This window comes from Mirounga angustirostris, unplaced genomic scaffold (assembly GCF_029215605.1).
Source record: "Mirounga angustirostris isolate CCGP_5_RB_7025 unplaced genomic scaffold, mMirAng1.0.hap1 SCAF_8, whole genome shotgun sequence".
Lineage (NCBI taxonomy): Eukaryota > Metazoa > Chordata > Mammalia > Carnivora > Phocidae > Mirounga > Mirounga angustirostris.
In genome coordinates this window covers 117,043,443-117,064,491 of record NW_026991716.1, presented here as the reverse complement: position 1 = coordinate 117,064,491, position 21,049 = coordinate 117,043,443, and the positions used below count along the sequence as shown (strand labels likewise).

General features: G+C 37.2%; 1 protein-coding gene across 26 annotated transcripts in view; it reads left to right on the top strand.

Moving 5' to 3' along the window:
• AHI1 (Abelson helper integration site 1) overlaps positions 1 to 21,049 on the top strand; it is a 227,091-nt gene that overhangs the window by 30,507 nt on the left and 175,535 nt on the right. For all 26 annotated transcript variants that reach the window (XR_010413773.1, XR_010413777.1, XR_010413774.1 and 23 more), the window contains exons 9-12: positions 7,298 to 7,393; positions 13,209 to 13,394; positions 14,496 to 14,648; positions 18,550 to 18,682. Coding sequence is in view for 8 of the 26 variants with exons in the window: in XM_064598126.1 (XP_064454196.1) it covers positions 7,298 to 7,393; positions 13,209 to 13,394; positions 14,496 to 14,648; positions 18,550 to 18,682 (568 nt within the window). In the remaining 18 variants the exon portion in view is untranslated. The remainder of the gene's footprint in view (positions 1 to 7,297; positions 7,394 to 13,208; positions 13,395 to 14,495; positions 14,649 to 18,549; positions 18,683 to 21,049) is intronic.

Sequence of the window (21,049 nt, the reverse complement as noted above, 5' to 3'; positions counted from 1 at the left end):
CAACGTAATATATAACCAAGATGAAGTGGAACTTCCTAGATGTGGAGGGTGGATAGAAGGTCAGAGCAGTCAGGGAAAGCTTTATGAAATATATGGCCTTTCAGCTGACTTGTTATTCTAATTTTTTTATGGAAAAGGAAATCAAGGTTCAGAGTATAACGTTGTTTACCCAAAGTTATTCCAATATTTTTTCTTTTTTTTTTGCATTTTTTAAAATTTTGTTATGTTAGTCACCATACATCATTAGTTTTTGATGTAGTGTTTCATGATTCATTGTTTGTGAATAACACCCAGTGCTCCATTCAATATGTGCCCTCTTTAATACCCATCACCAGGCTAACCCATCCCTCCACCCCCTCCCCTCTAGAACCCTCCGTTTGTTTCTCAAGAGTCCATAGTCTCTCATGGTTCGTCTCCCCATCCAATTCCCCCCCTTCGCTTTTCCCTTCCTACTATCTTCTTTTTTTTTTAACATATAATGTATTATTTGTTTCAGAGGTACAGGTCTATGATTCAACAGTCTTACACAGTTCACAGCGCTCACCATAGCACATACCCTCCCCAATGTCTATCACCCAGCCACCCCATGCCTCCCACCCCCCACCACTCCAGCAACCCTCAGTTTGTTTCCTGAGATTAAGAATGCCTCATATCAGTGAGATCATATGATATATGTCTTTCTCTGATTGACTTATTTCACTCAGCATAATACCCTCCAGTTCCATCCACATCGTTGCAAATGGCAAGAGTTCATTCCTTTTGATGGCTGGATAATATTCCGTTGTGTATATATACCACATCTTCTTTATCCATTCATCTGTCGATGGACATCTTGGCTCTTTCCATAGTTTGACTGTTGTGGACATTGCTGCTATAAACATCGGGGTGCACATATCCCTTCGGATAACTACATTTGTATCTTTGGGGTAAATACCCAGTAGTGCAATTGCTGGGTCATAGGGCAGCTCTATTTTCAACTTTTTGAAGAACCTCCATACTGTTTTCCAGAGTGGCTGCACCAGCTTGCATTCCCACCAAGAGTGTAGGAGGGTTCCCCTTTCTCCACATCCCTGGCAACATCTGTCGTTTCCTGACTTGTTAATTTTAGCCATTCTGACTGGTGTGAGGTGGTATCTTATTGAGGTTTTGATTTGGATTTCCCTGATGCCGAGCGATGTTGAGGACTTCTTCCTGTGTCTGTTGGCCATTTGGATGTCTTCTTTGGAAAAATGTCTGTTCATGTCTTCTGCCCATTTCTTGATTGGATCATTTGTTCTTTGGGTGTTGAGTTTGATCAGTTCTTTAAATTTTGGATACTAGCCCTTTATCTGATATGTCATTTGCAAATATCTTCTCCCATTCTGTCAGTTGTGTTTTGGTTTTATTGACTGTTTCTTTTGCTGTGCAAAAGCTTTTTATCTTGATGAAGTCCCAATAGTTCATTTTTGCCCTTGCTTCCCTTGCCTTTGGTGACGTTTCTAGGAAGAAGTTGTTGCGGCTGAGGTCAAAGAGGTTGCTGCCTGTGTTATCCTTTAGGATTTTGATGGACTCCTGTCTCACATTTAGGTCTTTCAACCATTTTGAGTCTGTTTTCGTTTGTGGTATAAGGAAATGGTCCAGTTTCATTCTTCTGCATGTGGCTGTCCAATTTTCCCAACACCATTTGTTGAAGAGACTGTCTTTTTTCCATTGGACATTCTTTCCTGCTTCGTCGAAGATTAGTTGACCATAGAGTTGAGGGTCCATTTTGGGGCTCTGTATTCTGTTCCATTTGATCTATGTGTCTGTTTTTGTGCCAATACCATACTGTCTTGATGATGACAGCTTTGTAATAGAGCTGAAAGTCTGGAATTGTGATGCCACCAGCTTTGCTTTTCTTTTTCAACATTCCTCTGGCTATTCGGGGTCTTTTCTGGTTCCATACAAATTTTAGGATTATTTGTTCCATTTCTTTGAAAAAAGTGGATGGTATTTTGATAGGGATTGCTTTAAATGTGTAGATTGCTCTAGGTAGCATTGACATCTTCACAATATTTGTTCTTCCAGTCCATGAGCATGGAACGTTTTTCCATTTCTTTGTGTCTTCCCAGTTTCTTTCATGAGTATTCTATAGTTTTCTGAGTACAGATTCTTTGCCTCTTTAGTTAGATTTATTCCTAGGTATCTTATGGTTTTGGGTGCAATTGGGCGTAAATGGGATCGACTCCTTAATTTTCCTTTCTTCTGTCTTGTTGTTTTTGTATAGGAATGCCACTGATTTCTGTGCTTTGATTTTATATCCTACCACTCTACTGAATTCCTCTATGAGTTCTAGCAGTTTTGGGGTGGAGTCTTTTGGGTTTTCCACTTAGAGTATCATATCATCTGCAAAGAATAAGGGTTTAACTTCTTCTTTGCAGATCCAGATGCCTTTTATTTCTTTTTGATATCTGATTGCTGTGGCTAGGACTTCTAATACTATGTTGAATAGCAGTGGTGATAGTGGACATCCCTGCCGTGTTCCTGACCTTAGGGGGAAAAGCTCTCAGTTTTTCCCCATTGAGAATGATATTTGCTGTGGGTTTTTCATAGATGGCTTTTATGATACTGAGGTATGTACCCTCTACCCCTATACTCTGAAGAGTTTTGACCAAGAAAGAATGCTGTACTTTGCCAAATGCTTTTTCTGCATCTATTGAGAGGATCATATAGTTTTTGTTCTTTCTTTTATTAATGTAATGTATCACATTGATTGATTTGTGGATGTTGAACCAAACTTGCAGCCCAGGAATAAATCCCACTTGGTCATGGTGAATAATCCTTTTAATGTACTGTTGGATCCTATTGGCTAGTATTTTGGTGAGAATTTTTGCATCCATGTTCATCAGGGATATTGGTCTGTAATTCTCCTTTTTGATGGGGTCTTTGTCTGGTTTGGGGATCAAGGTAATGGTGGCCTCATAAAACGAGTTTGGAAGTTTTCCTTCCATTTCTATTTTTGGAACAGTTTCAGAAGAATAGGTATTCTTTAAATGTTTGGTAGAATTCCCCTGGGAAGCCATCTGGCCCTGGGCTTTTGTTTTTTGGGAGATTTTTGATGACTCCTTCAATTTCCTTAGTGGTTATAGGTCTGTTCAGGTTTTCTATTTCTTCCTGGTTCAGTTTTGGTAGTTGATACATCTCTAGGAATGCATGCATTTCTTCCAGATTATCTAATTTGCTGGCATATAGTTGCTCGTAATATGTTCTTATAATTGTTTGTATTTCTTTGGTATTGGTTGTGATGTCTCCTCTTTCATTCATGATTTTGTTGATTTGGATCATTTCTCTTTTCTTTTTGATAAGTCTGGCCAGGGGTTTATCAATCTTGTTAATTCTTTCAAAGAACCAGCTCCTAGTTTCGTTGATCTGTTCTACTATTCTTTTGGTTTCTATTTCATTGATTTCTGCTCTGATCTTTATTATTTCTTTTCTCCTGCTGGGTTTAGGCTTTATTTGCTGTTCTTTCTCTAGCTCCTTTAGGTGTAGGTTGTGTATTTGAGACCTTTCTTATTTCTTGAGAAAGGCTTGTATTGCTATATACTTTCCTCTTGGGCCTGCCTTTGTTGCATCCCAAAGATTTTGAACAGTTGTGTTTTCATTTTCATTTGTTTCCATGAATTTTTTTAATTCTTCTGTAATTTCCTGGTTGACCTATTCATTCTTTAGTAGGATCCTCTTTAGCCTCCATGTATTTGAGTTCTTTCTGACTTTCCTCTTGTGATTGAGTTCTAGTTTCAAAGCACTGTGGTCCAAAAATACGCAGGGAATGATCCCAATCTTTTGGTACCGGTTGAGACCTGATTTGTGACCTAGGATGTGATCTATTCTGGAGAGTGTTTCATGGGCACTAGAGAAGAATGTGTATTCTGTTGCTTTGGGATGGAATGTTCTGAATATATCTGTGAAATCCATTTGGTCCAATGTGTCATTTAAAGTCTTTATTTCCTTGTTGATCTTTTGCTTAGATGATCTGTCCATTTCAGTGAGGGGGGTGTTAAAGTCCCCTACTATTATTGTATTACTGTCGATGTGTTTCTTTGCTTTTGTTATTAATTGACTTATATAATTGGCTGCTCCCATGTTAGGGGCATAGATATTTACAATTGTTAGATCTTTTTGTTGGGTAGATCCTTTAAGTAGGATATAGTGTCCTTCCTCATCTCTTATTATAGTCCTTGGTTTAAAATCTAATTTGTCTGATACAAGAATTGCCACCCCAGCTTTCTTTTGGTGTCCATTAGCATGGTAAATGGTTTTCCACCCCTTCACTTTCAATCTGGAGGTGTCTTTGGATCTAAAATGAGTCTCTTGCAGACAGCATATTGATGGGTTTTGTTTTTTTATCCAGTCTGATACCCTGTGTCTTTTGACTGGGGCATTTAGCCCATTTACATTCAGGGTAACTATTAAAAGATACGAATTTAGTGCCATTATATTGCCTGTAAGGTGACTGTTACTGTATATTGTCTGTGTTTCTTTCTGGTCTATGTTACTTTTAGGCTGTCTCTTTGCTTAGAGGACCCCTTTCAATATTTTTTGTAGGGCTGGTTTCATGTTTGCACATTCCTTTAGTTTTGTTTGTCCTGGAAGCTTTTTACCTCTCCTTCTCTTTTCAATGACAGCCTAGCTGGATATAGTATTCTTGGCTGCATATTTTTCTCATTTAGTGCTCTGAATATATGATGCCATTCCTTTCTGGCCTGCCAGGTTTCTGTGGATAGGTCTGTTGCCAATGTTTCTACCATTGTAGGTTACAGATCTCTTATCCCGAGCTGCTTTCAGGATTTTCTCTTTGTCTCTGAGACTGGTAAGTTTTACTATTAGGTGTCGGGGTGTTGACCTATTTTTACTGATCTTGAGCGGGGGTTCTCTGTGCCTCCTGGATTTTGATGCCTGTTTCCTTCCCCAAATTAGGGGAGTTCTCTGCTATAATTTGCTCCAATATACCTTCTGCCCCTCTCTCTCTTTCTTCTTCTGGGATCCCAATTATTCTAATATTGTTTCGTCTTATGTTATCACTTATCTCCCGAGTTCTGCCCTCGTGATCCAGTAGTTGTTTATCTCTCTTTTTCTCAGCTTCTTTATTTTCCATCATTTGTCTTCTATATCACTAATTCTCTCTTCTGCCTCATTTATCCTAGCAGTTAGAGCCTCCATTTTTTATTGCACCTCATTAATAGCCTTTTTGATTTCAACTTTGTTAGAATTTAGTTCTTTTATTTTTCCAGAAAGGGTTTCTCTAATATCTTCCATGCTTTTTTCAAGCCCAGCTAGTATCTTCATAATCGTCATTCTGAACTCTAGTTCCGACATCTTACTAATGTCAGTATTGATTAGGTCCCTGGCAGTTGGTACTGCCTCTTGTTCTTTTTTTTTTGAGGTGATTTTTGCCGTCTGTCATTTTGTCCAGAGGAGAATAGATGAATGAGAGAACAAAATGCCAACAGGGTAACAACGACCCCAGAAAAATATACACTGAACAAATCAGAAGAGGTCTGAAACTGGGAAAAAATAAAAGGGAAAGAAAGAAAAAGATTAAAAAAAAAAAGAATATGATCAAATATGGTCAGGCTGGTGAGTAGATCAGTGCCACACACTAGATTTCAAGCATATTTTGGTCTGTTAGAAGAAACTGCCTCCCAAAATTTTAAAGAAAGAAAAGCTTATGTCTGTACAAAAATAAGGGTAAATACGATGAAGGGATAGAATATGATTGTAAAGATGAAAATTATAAAAGATTTTATAAAAGGAATTGATAAGTTGGTTGAAGAAAGAAAGAAGAGAAATTAAAAATTAAGGAACTTCCATACTGTTTTCCAGAGTGGCCGTTGCTTCTTAAGTTTTAACATAATATGTTATTGTCTACAAAACTACTTTTGATTTCAACTTTTAAGGGTTTATTAAGGACAACTTGGTATCTATCAGAAGTCTTTAAAATCATTATTCCACTTCTCAGCATTTCTACTAAGGAAAAAATTACAAGAACACAAAGACGTGTGTGCAAGAATAAACACTTTAACAGTAAAAATTTTAGGGAGACAAATCTCTTCAATCAGGAAGAGATTTGGTTATGTAAATAATAGTTTTTATTAAATTTATGGTATTTATAATACCAAACTATATTAGGCAGACATTAACATGATGAAATATGTATGTATGTATTGGCTTGAAGAAATATTCACTACATGGTATATAAAAATAGTTTGCAAAATAGCATTGGATTTGTAGTAACATACATATATTTAGGAATGCACAGAAAAAGGTTTAGATATAGTGTAAACCAGATGTTAATGTTGATCATGTATGGATCTGGATTACAAGTTGTTTTTACTTCGTTATATATTTTTCTTGTATTGTTAGTGTTTTTTCACTGAGCAGCTATTGTATCTGAAGACAGATTTAAGTATAAAAGAAGAGGGATGAATGGAGTCCATATTATTTTTTAAGCTATCTATAAAGATTTGTTAGCTCAGCTTTTGAGAAGTGCCAGTAAGGAAAAAGTGATAGTCTCTGACAAGTACCTAGAATACAGGTGGTGTCTGTGGCAGGTTTGTTCCAAATTCCGTGAGTTTTAACATCCAGACAGGATGGAAATATGAAGGAAATCCTCTTGAGAAGCCTAATGACCGCATATATCCAAAGAGAAAATCCCCAACTTCAGAAAGGTGATGTAAGGAAGGACCCAGATGTAAGATCATGAGTTTTTTAAACAATCATTTGAAGTCTGCATTCATACATTAAAAAAAAAAAAAAATTAAATGTTAAGAATTCTATGACTGGTATATTTGTGCCTAGACTATATTTGAGGTAATTAATACTTGGTCTTTGACATGAAGTAAATCTTAATAAATGATTTATTAATAAAAAGGTGGTCAAAAAATGGACCCTCACTAACAGGATGAGTTAACTTAAAGGTGAATGAGGTAAGAAATGCTTTTCTTGGGCGCCTGGGTGGCTCAGTTGTTAAGCGTCTGCCTTCGGCTCAGGTCATGATTCCGAGGTCCTGGGATCGAGTTCCACATCAGGCTCCCTGCTCGGCAAGAAGCCTGCTTCTCCTTCTCCCATTCCCCCTGCTTGTGTTCCTGCTCTCGCTATCTCTCTCTCTGTCAAATAAATAAATAAAATCTTTAAAAAAAAAAATGCTTTTCTTCCCTGTGAAGAAAGCACCTTTTAAGTGTACAACTTATTTTTTTAATTTCAATAATATGTTACTAGAAAATATTAAATTTTAAGTAGGCTAGTATTCTGTGAAGTAATTTTTTATACTTATTTACAGATACTTGATTTCTTAAGCATGGATGAAATTAGGAATAATTCTGAAGTTCAAAACCAAGAATGTGGCTTTCGGAAAATCGCTTGGGCATTTCTCAAGGTATGTTTTTCACCCATTTTAAACGCTTTAAAAATCATCTTCAAATCTGATTGGCTACATTTTCCCAAGTCCGTTTGGTTTCATATAAGGACTCATGATCTAAGATTGCAGTTGTGAAGAATTGTTAATGCAAGCTAAGGTGATACTCAGATTCTTAAGTATCTACTGAGTGTCTCGTGTGTGCCAGATACACTATTTGATTCTGAGTATGTAGTGCTGAAAAAGATACACAAGAACCTGCCATCATTTATTCAACTTAAAAGATACTTATTAAACCCTTTCTGTGTGCCAGCAGTGATTCAAGTCAGTAAACAAGAAAATAAACTCCTTGACTTTGTTTACTTCATATTTTAGCAAGGAAAGCAAATATAAAACAATTGTTTATAGAGTTTATCATTTTTGCAATTTTTATAAATACTGTGTGGAGGTCAGGGAAAGATTTCCTAAGGAAGAGGCATTGAACCTGAGTATTAGCTAGATGATAGCAGGGGGGAAGAGAGAGAGTTATGGGTAGATAGACGGTATCATATTTGCAAAGACATGATGTTGGAAGGAGTGAGATACACTCAAATAACCAAAAGACCACTGAGATTGGAGGACAGAGACTGAGGGAAGAAATGGTGTCTGAAGAGATTGCTGAGTAGACAGGGTCTTGATCATGCAGTGATCTTTGCATTAGTCTTTGAAGCCATTATAACAATAGGAAGTCAAAATAGAATTCTAAAGAACAATGGGAAGCCATTATAGGATTTTAAACAAAAGGGTAGAATAATCTGATTTAGGTTTAGAAAGATGACTTTGCTTGATGGAGAATGAATTAGAGAAGGTGTACATATATATATAGTGGAAGATTATGGTTGAAAATTCTTAGAGTAATCTTGGTAGGAAATGATGGTGTCTTTAACTAGAGTGTTTCAGCAGAGATGAAAGATGTGATAAGTTGATTTTTACAAAAGGGAAAAATTTAATTTTATTTATTTTTTATTTCTGGTATCCTTTATTTCTGACTTCAAATATAAATGAGTTATAAAAAGTCTTGAATTGGGGCTCCTGGGTGGCTCAGATGGTTAAGCATCTGCCTTCAGCTCAGGTCATGATCCCAGGATCCTGGGATCGAGCCCCACATCAGGCTCCTGGCTCAGCGGGGAGCCTGCTTCTCCCTCTCCCTCTGCCTCTCTCCCTGCTCATGCTCTCTCTCTCCCTCTCTGTATCTCTGTGTCTCAAGTGAATAAATAAAATCTTAAAAAAAAAAAAAAGTCTTGAATTCACCTATTTTGTACAATTTATAAAAATTTTCTGTTTGTGTATCCATCTATTCAACAATATTAAGTGTCTATGAAATGCCAGGCACTCTGCTAAATACAGAGCATTCATAGATAAATTAGACATTGTCCTTGACCTACAGTTCAATTTCTGTATAAACATGTTACATGATTATATGCTATAGAATGGGTGCTGTGAAAACCCAGGTAAGGCACTTAATTCACATTGGGGATTAGAGAGATGCTTTAGAAGAGGTGCAGTTTGGGACACCTGCATGGTTAAGCAGCCTCTTCTTGGTTTCATCTCAAGTCATGATCTCGGGGTCATGAGATCCAGCCCTGTGTGGGGCTCTGAGCATGGAGACTGCTTGGGATTTTCTCTCCCTCTCCCCCTACTCTGCTTCTGCTTGCATGCACTATCTCTCTGAAAATAAATAAATCTTAAAAAAAAAAAAAAAAATAGCTGCTGTCTGACTGCTGAAAGGAAGCCAGATTGGCTGTGGGAGGAAGTAATCAGAGTGGACTTAGGAATCCCTTGGTCCAGTATAGCTTCTAAAATCACCCTTTTGTAACCTGTTATAACTTTTTTGTATCCCCTTCATACTGCTTTTGAGAAAAAAGAGCAAAAGCCAAAAAAAGGTTGCTTTCATATAGCAAATGCTGTCATTGTGTGGTCTTATTAGAAAACACTTTTGTTCCTTTTAAAAATGCTAAGATTTGGAGCGCTTGGGTGGCTCAGTCAGTTAAGCATCTGCCTTCGGCTCAGGTCATGATCCCGGGGTCCTGGGATTGAGTCCCACATCGGGCTCCCTGCTCAGCGGGAAGCTTGCTTCTCCCTCTCCCACTCCCCCTGCTTGTGTTCCATCTCTTGCTGTGTCTCTCTTTGTCAAATAAAAAAATAAAATCTTAAAAACAAAACAAAAACTAAAAAAAAAAATGCTAAGATTTGTGCAAAACTGCAGTAATAACTACAAACTGCACTTGGAAAACAATGTCTTATAGCATCTTTACCTTTAAGTGTGTATAGACTTTTATTTATCCATTTTATGCCATTGGCAGAAATGGCAAATCAGAAATTCTCCCATCTCTACCCCCTGCTACAAAGGGTAAGTATTCTGTCTACTTCCTCTATTTTAACACTTCTGTATCACCTTCATAGATTGTAAGTTTTTCAAAGTCACTGGTGACTTCTTTTTGGCAAATTTGCTGAACGTATTTTAGTCCTTATTTTACCAGATCTCTTTGCATTTGTTATATCACTCTCTTGAAACTCTCTCTTTTTTAATTATTACCAGCTCCCAGCATATGAGTGGCACAGGGAAAATGTTCAGTGAATGTCTGTTGAGAGAATTAACAAATGTATGGACTAGAAAAAATCCATCTTTGAATGTAGCATGGGGGTGCCTGGGTGGCTCAGTCAGTTAAGTGTCTGCCTTCAGCTCAGGTCATGATCCCAGGACCCTGCGTCAAGCTCTGTGCTCAGCAGGGAACCTACTTCTCCCGCTCCCTCTGCCTCTCCCCTCTGCTCATGCTTTCTCACTCTTTCTCAAATAAATAAATAAATAAAATCTTTAAGAAAGTAGCATGAATCAAAATAAAATTTGTGTTAATACCTATACCGTTGGTTCCAGGAATGTCCTAGATAATTGAAAAGTTACTGTAGTGGTCCAAATAAATCCCAAAGGACCCTACCCAGATATAAATGAGACTTTATCTTAATTTCAGCTAGAGACACTTTTAATTCATTTAGCACATATATATTACTATTCTTTTATTTAATAAAATAATAAAGTTTTATTTAGCCACATTCTACATTATATAATTGTAACCATAATGACAGGATCTTGGCTGATCTTCATCATTTAGTCATGCTAAGCATCATACTTGTGTAAACTAGATTGCCTGGTGAGTATTAAAACAACCTATAGAAAGTATGATTTAGAAGGGGGGAATAATATCTCCTTATAATAATATTCTCTTATGATAAGCTTCAGGCAGATAGGAGTAGGGTTTATGAAGGAAGTCTCAAGGGCTTAATATTTAATTACTGAACACTTCTGTTACTCTTTTGAAACTGTTCTTTATCCCTGTATATCATAACCTGGATGTTGGTTATGGGACTACCTTTGAAAAATCCTAATTCAGCAACCATTTATCACATGAGATTTGTAGACCCTGCCCAGGAACCTGTAGAATTTATTCAGCAGAAGCAGTACCCTGCTCCATGTGCGTCTGTTCAGGTGATCAGCTTACCAAGCATATTAGGCCGTCCCCCTTGGAAACAGTGGCCTCGGGCCAGCAGCTGCTGCAGCAGCCTGTGTTCCCTCCTGCTCCGACACCGTGGCCCTGTTGTCTGGGATTTCTGCGGCCATCCTGTGGAACCCTGGGACTTCTCTCAAGCTTTATGAAACCTTCGCTATTTTTCCCTGCATGACAGTGTTCTGTCCTGTCTGTCATGGGAGTTCTGCCAATTTTAATGTGATCATGGTATAAACAGTAAAATGATTTAAAAATGAAAAAAAAAAAAAGCTTATGATCTCCATTGACTTTACATCCTCCCTTAGAAGGCTAGGGATGAAATGGGCTACATTTTTGCCAGCTCTGGTTATTGATGCCTCATTCCTGAACACACTGCAATCTGGATTTTGTTTCAGCTGTGAAAGTATCTCCAAACAAATAATCAGTGACTTCTATTTGCCACATTAGTGGGTGCACATTTTTCATTTATTCTTTTATCACACCTGTGTGTGCGTTTAATACATCACTCTCTTGAACCTCTGATTCCTGGGTTTTCTTGACACCATCCTTTTGTACTTTTCCCTTTACCATTCCTTCAGTTTCCTTCATGGTATTCCACTCACCTCTCTCATATCAGTCCTACTCATGGTTTCAGCTTTATTCTATTTTTCTTAGACCGCTTTTCTTGCCTCTGCCTCAGATTTCAGATATTTCAACTTGGATGACCTATAAATATCTCAGACTTTAGCATCCTACCTAAATCCTTCACCCCGTCTGCTGCTTGAGTTGATAGCACTGCCATCAGCCCAGTCTCCCACATTTAGAGCCTTAGAGTTGCACTGTTCATTTTGGTAGCCTCAAATCACATGTGGCTATTTGAATTCAAATTAATTAATTAAAATTAAATATAATTAAAAATTGAGTTCCACAGTTGTACTAGTCACACTTCAAGTGCTCGATAACCGTATGTGACTAGTGTATCTTGTACTGGGTACCACAAGTATAAAATGCTCACATCATCACAGAAAATTTTATTGGACTGCACTGCCTTAGAGTCTTTCCTAAATCTTCCCTTCTTTCCCTTTCCAAGTGGCATCAGTCAGTAACAGCTACTGAATATTTTCCCTGCACTCAGTCCTTGTTCTCCTAAGCTGTCACCTTCATGTTCTGCCTCAACTGCTGCAAAAGCTTCCAATTGTCTCCTCCGAATTTGTAGAGGACACAAAGGTTAACATGACATTTTCTACTTAGTTATAGTCTAGTGAAAGGGGCCTTATTTTGAGTTGGTGAGATTTTTATTTTTCTCACAAGCATCTCCATTTATTTAGCTTAAATATAAGTTGTTTTAGTTTTTTTTATTGAATAGCCCTTTTTAAGAAGGTAGACTAAAACATTTTTAAAGGTAATGAATGCCTTGAATGAGTTTATGTTAATTACCTTTTGAAAATGATTTTGACTTTTTAAAAATTAAAACATTGAAATATTACCATTAAAGGGGCGCCTGGGTAGCTCAGTCAGTTAAACAACAGACTCCTGATTTTAGCTCAGGTCATGATCTCAGGGTCCTGAGATTGAGCCCCATGTTGGGCTCTGCATTGGGTGTGGATTCTGCTTAAGATTCTCTCTCTGCGCACCTCCCTCCACTTGTGCGCACGCATGTGCACTCTGTCTTTCCTCCCCTCTCCTGTGCATGTGCTCTCTCAAAAAAATTTTTTTTAAAATGTTCATTAAAAATACTGATACTAAACAAATGGAAAATTTCTTTCTGTGTTTAAATATTATGCGTTTTAACTTTTATCACTGTTGTTTCAAATAAAGGTATCTTGATTACCTCCTTTGTGCCAAGTAACCTCTGACACAGTAATGTAAATGCTTTACCAACAGCCTGAACTTGTACAGGCCAGGCAGCTATCAGGAGAATATTTAAAAAGTAATTTGGGTTGCACAATTCACAGCGCTCACCATAGCACATACCCTCCCCAGTGTCTATCACCCAGCCACCCCATCCCTCCCACCCCACCCCCCACTCCAGCAACCCTCAGTTTGTTTCCTGAGATTAAGAATTCCTCATATCAGTGAGGATATTAACATAACAATAAAAAATTTTTTTAAAAAGTAATTTGTGTTACCTTTTGTCAAAATGATCTGGAATTGTGTTTAACCAACTGTGTCAGTGTTCTTTGCTTTATATATCTAAGGAATTTCAGCATGCCATATTAATCTTTTTAAAATGAGTTTTTGACTATATGCTGTTGCTTTACTGGATGTATTTATTTTCAGTGAAAATAACATTTTATTGGAATTCTTATTTTAAGCTTCTTGGAGCCAATGGAAATGTAAACATCAACTCAAAACTTCGTTTGCAGCTGTATTACCCACCTACTAAGCCCCGATTCCAATTAAATGTTGTTGAGGTTTTTGAATGGTGGTCAAAATATCCAAGAAATCGTTATCCATCAACATTATACGTAACTGTAAGAGGATTGAAAGTTCCAGAATGTGTAAGTTAATAGCACGTTCTCTGTTGTTGAAATTAAATGGTGATGTTTTTCATTTCTAAAAAGATAAGGTCTCTAAAATTATTTTAATAGATATCTAGGATATAAAAGTATTTTCAACAATTATGTATAAGGCCTATACTAGCTAATATGTAAAAGATACTTAAATGAATATTAATTACTAAATGTAAGTTTTGGTGTTAGGAGAATTTTTTAAAAATAATATTGGCTTTTAAAAATTAAAGATAAAAGAATGATGTAAAGTAGGTGTTGACAAATATTTTCTGTAAAGCCCAAGAGTAGTTAATATTTTAGGTTTTGTAGACCATACAGTTTTTGTTGCAACTACTCAGCTTTGCCTTTGTAGCGAGAATGTGGCTATATAGATGTATGTAGGCAATGCTAAACAGATGGGTGTGGATGTGTTCCAATAAAACTTTATTGGGAAAAACAACAAGCTACATTTGGCCCAGGCATTTGCAGGACCATGATTTACAGGCACACTTTCCACAATATTATTTAAATAATCAGTAAATAATGTTTCTACTACTGTTTTCCACAGATTAACACTATGAATGATTTTAGCAAAGAATTGGTTCTTAAACAAAACTTTTGTTTTAGACAATAAGGTATTTCAGGACAGTTGCGTATTCTGTAAGTGATATTATTAGTGTGACTACAGCGTTGGTTTGCATTAATTTGAATGGAGTTAACTCTTTTTAGAGAAGGAAGATTTAAAAACTAGGTCTTTATGATACCAGTTTTGTAATATTAAAGCGAGGGATACCATGGTGTATCAGAGCTGTGACACAGCTGGTAGGTATTAGTGAAGAGGCAGAAACAAAGGGATAGAGTTATTAAAACCATTTCATGTAACTGGTCGAGTTCTGTTTTTTCCCTCCCAACTTTTAAGGCTTTTTGGTTATAGACCAAGAACCTTTTATCTTATTTAGAATAATGTACATACAAGTAGAATGTTTTTCTGGTTACATTTTGAAAACATTTCCACGTTGTTTGTTTCAGTATTTTAAAAACCCTATATGCTAGAAAAGAGAAAAAGGTTAACTTGATATTTACATTTTCTCATCTTCTATACACATTTAGATAAAGCCATCTTACCGTTCTGTGGTGGCTCTTCAGGAGGAGAAAGGTAAACCAGTGCACTGTGAACGACACCACGAGACCAGTTCAATCGACGCAGAACCTGGACTAGAAGATTCCAAAGAAGTAGTGAAGTGGACACGACTACCTGGGCAGGTGAAGTGCTTGATTATTCTCAATTCATTTAGAGATGCCCTTACTTATTTTAAAAGCTCCAACAGCTCTGAGGGTAATTAACTTGCTACTTGAAACTTTCAGATTATCCTTGCTTTTAACCACAATCTTGTCTTTCGGTTAATTTTTTTTTTTTTTTTTTTAAGATTTTATTTATTTGACAGAGAGAGACACAGCGAGAGAGGGAACACAAGCAGGGGGAGTGGGAGAGGGAGAAGCAGGCTTCCCGCGGAGCCGGGAGCCCGATGTGGGGCTCAATCCCAGGACCTTGGGACTATGACCTGAGCCGAAGGCAGGCGCTTAACGACTGAGCCACCCAGGCGCCCCAATCTTTCCGTTAATTTACTTGATAATTAATAGTAGAGTGTGTATCACATAAAAGCACTATCTTGGGTTCTTTGTTTGGGGACTTGGGTTTGTTTTATCAGTTGGCTGGAGCTGCCAGAAAGAAATACCGCAGACTGGATGGCTTAAATAGGAGCTTACTCCTTCATAGTTCTGGAGGCTGAAGTCCCAGGGTTAAGGGTTAGCAGGGTTGGTCTACTCTGAGGCCTTTCTTCTTGGCTGGCAGATGGCTGCCATCTTGCTCCTCTTCATGGTCTTTCCTCTGTGCCTGTAGATCCCTGGTGTCTCTTCCTCTTACAGGGACAGCAAATCTTATTAGGACACCACCCTAAAAAAAAGCTCTTTAAAGATTTTTACCTCCAAATACTGTTACATTCTGAGGTACTGGAGTTAGGGCTTCAACATATGAATTTTGGGGGACACAATTCAATCCATGATAGCAATAAAAAAACAGATTTTTGATGTTTTCAGAGGTTAATCTCTTAATGGGTTTTCTTAGTAAAATGGATTTTATTTAAAAATGGATCTTTTTAATGGATTCATGAGATTTTTTTTTCAGTCCCCAGCTTCTTCACAATGAATCACATTTTGATGAAAATATATACATGTATGGTTTTCTATCACAAGTTGAGGAGTATTTAAGCTTTTACTAATGTTTTCCTTCCTGGTTAGCATATTTTGCAGTAGCAAGAAGCATTGCTGTTAAGAGTTCTATAAATCTCTTACTTATTTCCACAAAGAGTAGAGTGGCTCATTTTATACATCTGAGCCATTTCCAGATGCAGTTTATGCAAAAATCTTAATTTATCCAAACATTCAGTATATACATAATAATAATTTTCTTAGACCTTTTTACATTATTTTGCATCACATTTGACCTTTTTGAGGCCAGTTTTACAGATATATCTTAAAGTCATTTTTAAGTACTTTGAACATAGTAACATGTAGAGAATAACACTTAGATTGTGCCCTTGGGGGACCTTCCACATCATTTGGGGAAGAAGGAAGTAGTTACAAAGTTGTTCACTGTCAAGTATACTGGAGAGAAGCCTTGAGGAAACACAGGCCTAAAAATAATTCCACAGATCAGCAGTTCTCAAAGTGTGATTTCGGAACTATTAGAAGACCTGAGACCCTTTCAGGGTGTCTGCAGAGTCAACTAATTTTTGTAATAGAATCATAATGATTCTAATTATTTCATTATGATTTAGTTTGTCTTTTTCACTTTCATTCTCTCAAGTATGCACTAGAGTTTTCCAGAGGCTAAGTGATATGTGATATCACAGGAGAGTGACTGCAGAAGCAATTATGAAAATCTGGCTATCTTTTATTAAGCCAGATATTAAAGAGATTTTCACAAGTGTGGAACAATTCTATTTTATGTAGTTATCTTTCATAAAAAGACTAATGTCTCTATGTTAACATTTAATAGGTTTGCTGTTTTTTCTAATGAATTAAGGAATGTTTTTTAAATTTCTCAGTTGTAATTTCTAATATGATAAGTATCTGTGGTTATATCCACATACAAGTTTTTTGGGGTCCTCAAAATTCTTTTAAGACTGTAAAGCCATCCTGAAATTAAAACAGTTTGAGAATTGCAGACATGAAGAAGGTGAACTGGAGTGGGGGAAGAAAGGTTCATTCCACAGGTTGATAGACTTTAAAGGCGGCCAAGTTAAGGGTGGGAGAAGAAGGACAGGCAAGGGTATTTCATATGCGGGCAAAGTTGTAAATACATGGGAATGGACCTGTTGTATTCATCAGGCACTCAAAAATTTGGCTGACTGGAAACCAGTTTGTGTAAGAGATAAAGTGGTATGATTGATTGGGCCCACATTGTGGAGTATCTTTAATGGTAGCCTAATAATTGTGTGGGTTGTGAGAACTAATGGAGAGTCTGGGTGGGAGGGGCGTGTGATAATAGTCAGATTTTAGAACACGTTAATACTGGCAGTGGCATGTTGGAGATCTTGAGGTGGGATACGTCAGGATGAGAGAAACTGACGAGATAGTAGCTGTAGTTATTAGTTGTGAGATGAAAAGGATCTAACCTTGGGATAATGATAGTAAAAATGAAAAGTAAGAGATGAATGCGAGAGAAAGATAGGATGAACAAGCACAATTTAATGACTGACAAGATAGTAAAGAAAGGGAAAGAGTCCAAGGTGTTGAGGACCTTTATTATTAAACGTTCACTGAGTGCCTGTTCTGAGTACAGTGTCAAACCCTGGGCATACAGAGAAGGTGGTGGTGGCTTCAGTGATTTCAGCTTAGGTGGTGAGGCAGAGTTTTCTTGCGTGCGCCCCCTGCTCTAGGAGCAGTGGCAAGTGCTTGTAAAAAGCTCCTGACTTTTCCTTCAGTTTTTCTCCTCTTTTTCTTTCCCTCTTCCTTTTCTCAGTCATCGGGGTGGAAAATGAAGGGAAAAGATGGGTAGCATGGTGTCCCATACCTTGTTGATATTATATAATAAATAATAATAATAAATATCTGTTGAGTATTTCACCATCCCAGTAGCTGCTTATAATGTTTCCTGCTAATAATGCTGCTGAATCTTGATGCTACTAGTAAAACACCTGGTCCCTGTCCAGAAAGCAGGCTCTTGAACTAAGAGTCTTTGACTAGGCCCAGTAAGCTGGGCTTGACCCTCTGAATAATCCTGATTACTTGTATGTAGAAATAATGGTTATTTACACAGTGCTGTGGCAAATATATGAAAAGACATTTGCAAGGAAGTACCACATTCATCGCATACAGTAAAGGACCAATATGTTTAATTGAACTTTTGAAATAATAAACCCAGGAACTAAGGCTCACTGAAGTTTGGAAGAGATAGAATTAGGATAAATAAAAGTAGTATTTTCTACAGTAGATACTATACATGGAAAGTTTTGGTTTCATCTGGTAACAGGAAATAAAAACATAAAAATTATGATGAAATTTTAATAAAATTAGTGAATGAGAAACCAACAGGAGGTGATTACTTTGAAAATACCTTTCAGAAAGCTACCACAGATGATGGTTATTTTAAGAGATAAAAAAGAGAGAGAAAATGAACATTCATACATCCCAGGCTTAAGCTAGGCCCTATAAGGCATTTATGGTCTCGGAACAAGTTTATGGCTCAGCAAAAATCACTTATTAGGCGCTGTCATGTAATAAGGATGTGATATGACATTTTTTTGTGTGTGGCAATATACACACACACATATATACACACACGCACACACACGCCATAGTGACAGGTTTAGAGTACCAGATAATGAAATTTTCTATTCATATTTTAGGTGAATTAAGTACTAGTTAGACATGGACTATAAATTGACTTTATGTTATGGAGACCTGATTCTCTCTTTAGGAAATAAAATAATTTACTATAGCTTTCCATCATTCTGTTTACTTTCCTCTTTCTTTGCATCACAGTAAAGGGACTTAAAAAAAAAAAAAAAAAAAAGCTCTACCACTGCAGTAATTGAATTAACAACTAGCCTTCATATTTTAATGTTTCTTAATTTATTTTTGTTAAATGTATGTTTTTTAGGCTTGCCGTATCCCAAACAAACACCTCTTCTCACTAAATGCAGGAGAAAGAGGATGTTTTTGTCTTGCTTTCTCTCATAATGGAAGAATATTAGCAACAGCCTGTGCCAGCCGGGATGGATATCCAATTATCTGTGAGTAATAATTCTGTCTGTTTAATGTGATTGAAGTCTATGTGGAAGACATTGTTTGGTTTTTAAAATTCATTGAAATATTAATTTGAGTAACCCCCAGTTTTTTAATAATAATTTTACAGTTTTCTGTAAAATATATGTTCAGAAGTAGAATGAGAATAATCAAATGAAGGATGGTAAGTTTATTTTTAAAACATGTAAGAGGATTTTTGTATTTTCTATTTTAAATATAGAAATTTAGAAACATGAAGGGATTCGTAAATCTCATGAGGCATATTAGCCCATTGTGGTCAGTTGATAGCAGTGGTAATTTAAATTATGAAAGCCCTCAAATTCCATATGCACTAGAACAGTGACAGCTAGCTCAGGAGCACCTAGCGAACCACTTCTCCTTATGGCAGCAAGGCAGCAGGGAGGCCCAAACCCACTTTCAAATTGCCTTTAAAAAAAGAAGAAAGCCATGTTAAAAAGAAAAATTTCTGTAGCTTTAAGTGAGCATTATCTGCTCTTCTAGACTGAGAGGCATTAAATACTTGCCCTTATTTCTTGTGTCAGCTTCCTTAGCAGGAAGTAGCCTGCTCCTCCTGGGCATCTGCCCTAAGCGGTATTTTTTTTTTTTTTTAAGATTTTATTTATTTATTTGACAGAGAGACAGCGAGAGAGGGAACACAAGCAGGGGGAGTGGGAGAGGGAGAAGCAAGCTTCCTGCCGAGCAGGGAGACCGATGCGGGACTCGATCCCAGGATGCTAAGATGCTAGGATCGTGACTGGAGCCGAAGGCAGAGGCTTAACGACTGAGCCACCCACGCGCCCCAGCACTAGGTGGTATTAAACTTCCCTCAGCCTCACACAGGTTATTTCAGGTGATTTACTCTTTTAAGCAAGGACTCATAATTGGCTTGCTTAGCACTTATTAAATAAATATTCCTCCTCATGAAATAATGTTAGCTTTAAAAAACACTAAATTTGTAGTTTGATTACAGCCATGCTATTTTAAAAATTCACCGAAACCTATGCATGGAGGAAAAAAGATTCTTAGGAGACATACTGCATAGTATTAATAGTGATTTCTTTCTTTTGGGTAGTGAAAGAATTATTTTCATTCTGATTTATATTTTTAGCATTTCAGTGATAAATATATATTACTTTATGCTTAAAGAAATCTTGTTCAAAATGCTATATAAATTTAGACATACTTAATACTTAAGTCTCAAAGCACAGAGGAAGAATTTTTGTCTTTGGTTTCTGATTGTTGGGCTATGATGTGTCTGCTTGGAATTCGTTTAGCTTGTTGGATGTGTAGATTGCTATTTTTCACAAAATCAGGAAATTTTCAGTCTTTGTTTCTTCAAATTGTTCTCCTTTCTATTTTTTCTCTTCTGAGACTCTCATCATCTCTTTGTACACTTGGTGGTGTCCCACAGGTCCCTGCAGCTTTTTTCAGTTTTCTTCATTCTTTTTCTTTCTGTTCCTCAGGCGGCATAATCTCAAATGACCTGTCTTCAAGTTGAGTCTTCTGCCAGTTCAGATCTGTTAGTGAGCCCCCCTGGTGAATTGTTTATTTCCATTATTATATTTTTCAACTCTAGAATTTTGACGTTCTTTTTTTTTAAATAATTTCTGTCTCTTTATTGATACTATTTTTTGGCGAGAAATTATTCTCACACCTTAATTCTTTAGACATGGTTTCCTTTATATCTTTGAACATATTTATAAGAGTGGATTTAAAGTCTTTGTCTAGAACAGCATCTTGGCTCCCTTCTGGGCATTCTGTGGACTGCCTGGTTTCCTGTGTACGGCTCTACTTGACTGTTTTGGTTTTTTCATATCTCCATATTAACGTGTGTGGCAGGTCTGGAAATCGGATTCCTCTTCTTCCCCCTCCTTTGTACCTAACCACTCAGGATTTGCTGTTGCTGTAGTCTCTGCTCAGTTAGCTTGGTGGTCAGCTATGGTAGAGATTTTTAAATGCCTTGAGTGAGTAGATCGCCCAGCCTTTATCAAGCCGATCTGTGTGTGTTGGGATGCGCTCTTAACACCTCATGGCAGGCAATCTGCAACTCTGCCTTAGCCTGCACTTTCAGGTCAGTGAGAGTGAGAGAGGGCCTCTGGTCTTTTGTTCACATACCTGTGTCCTGCTAGGTTTCCAGGAATTTGTTGGATCTTTTCAAAGTCCCCTCTGGACATCTCATTCCCAGTTTTTTCCTTTTATGTTTTTTGCTCAGCCTCTCCTTAGCCTCAGTTGGTATCACTGCCTCATATAGTTGTGCCACTGATTATTTCAGCATGCACCCTGGGGTTAGGGTTCTTCACACAGAGCATGCTCTGAGCCAAGTCAAGTAAACCAAGCCCTGAGAATGGAGCCTT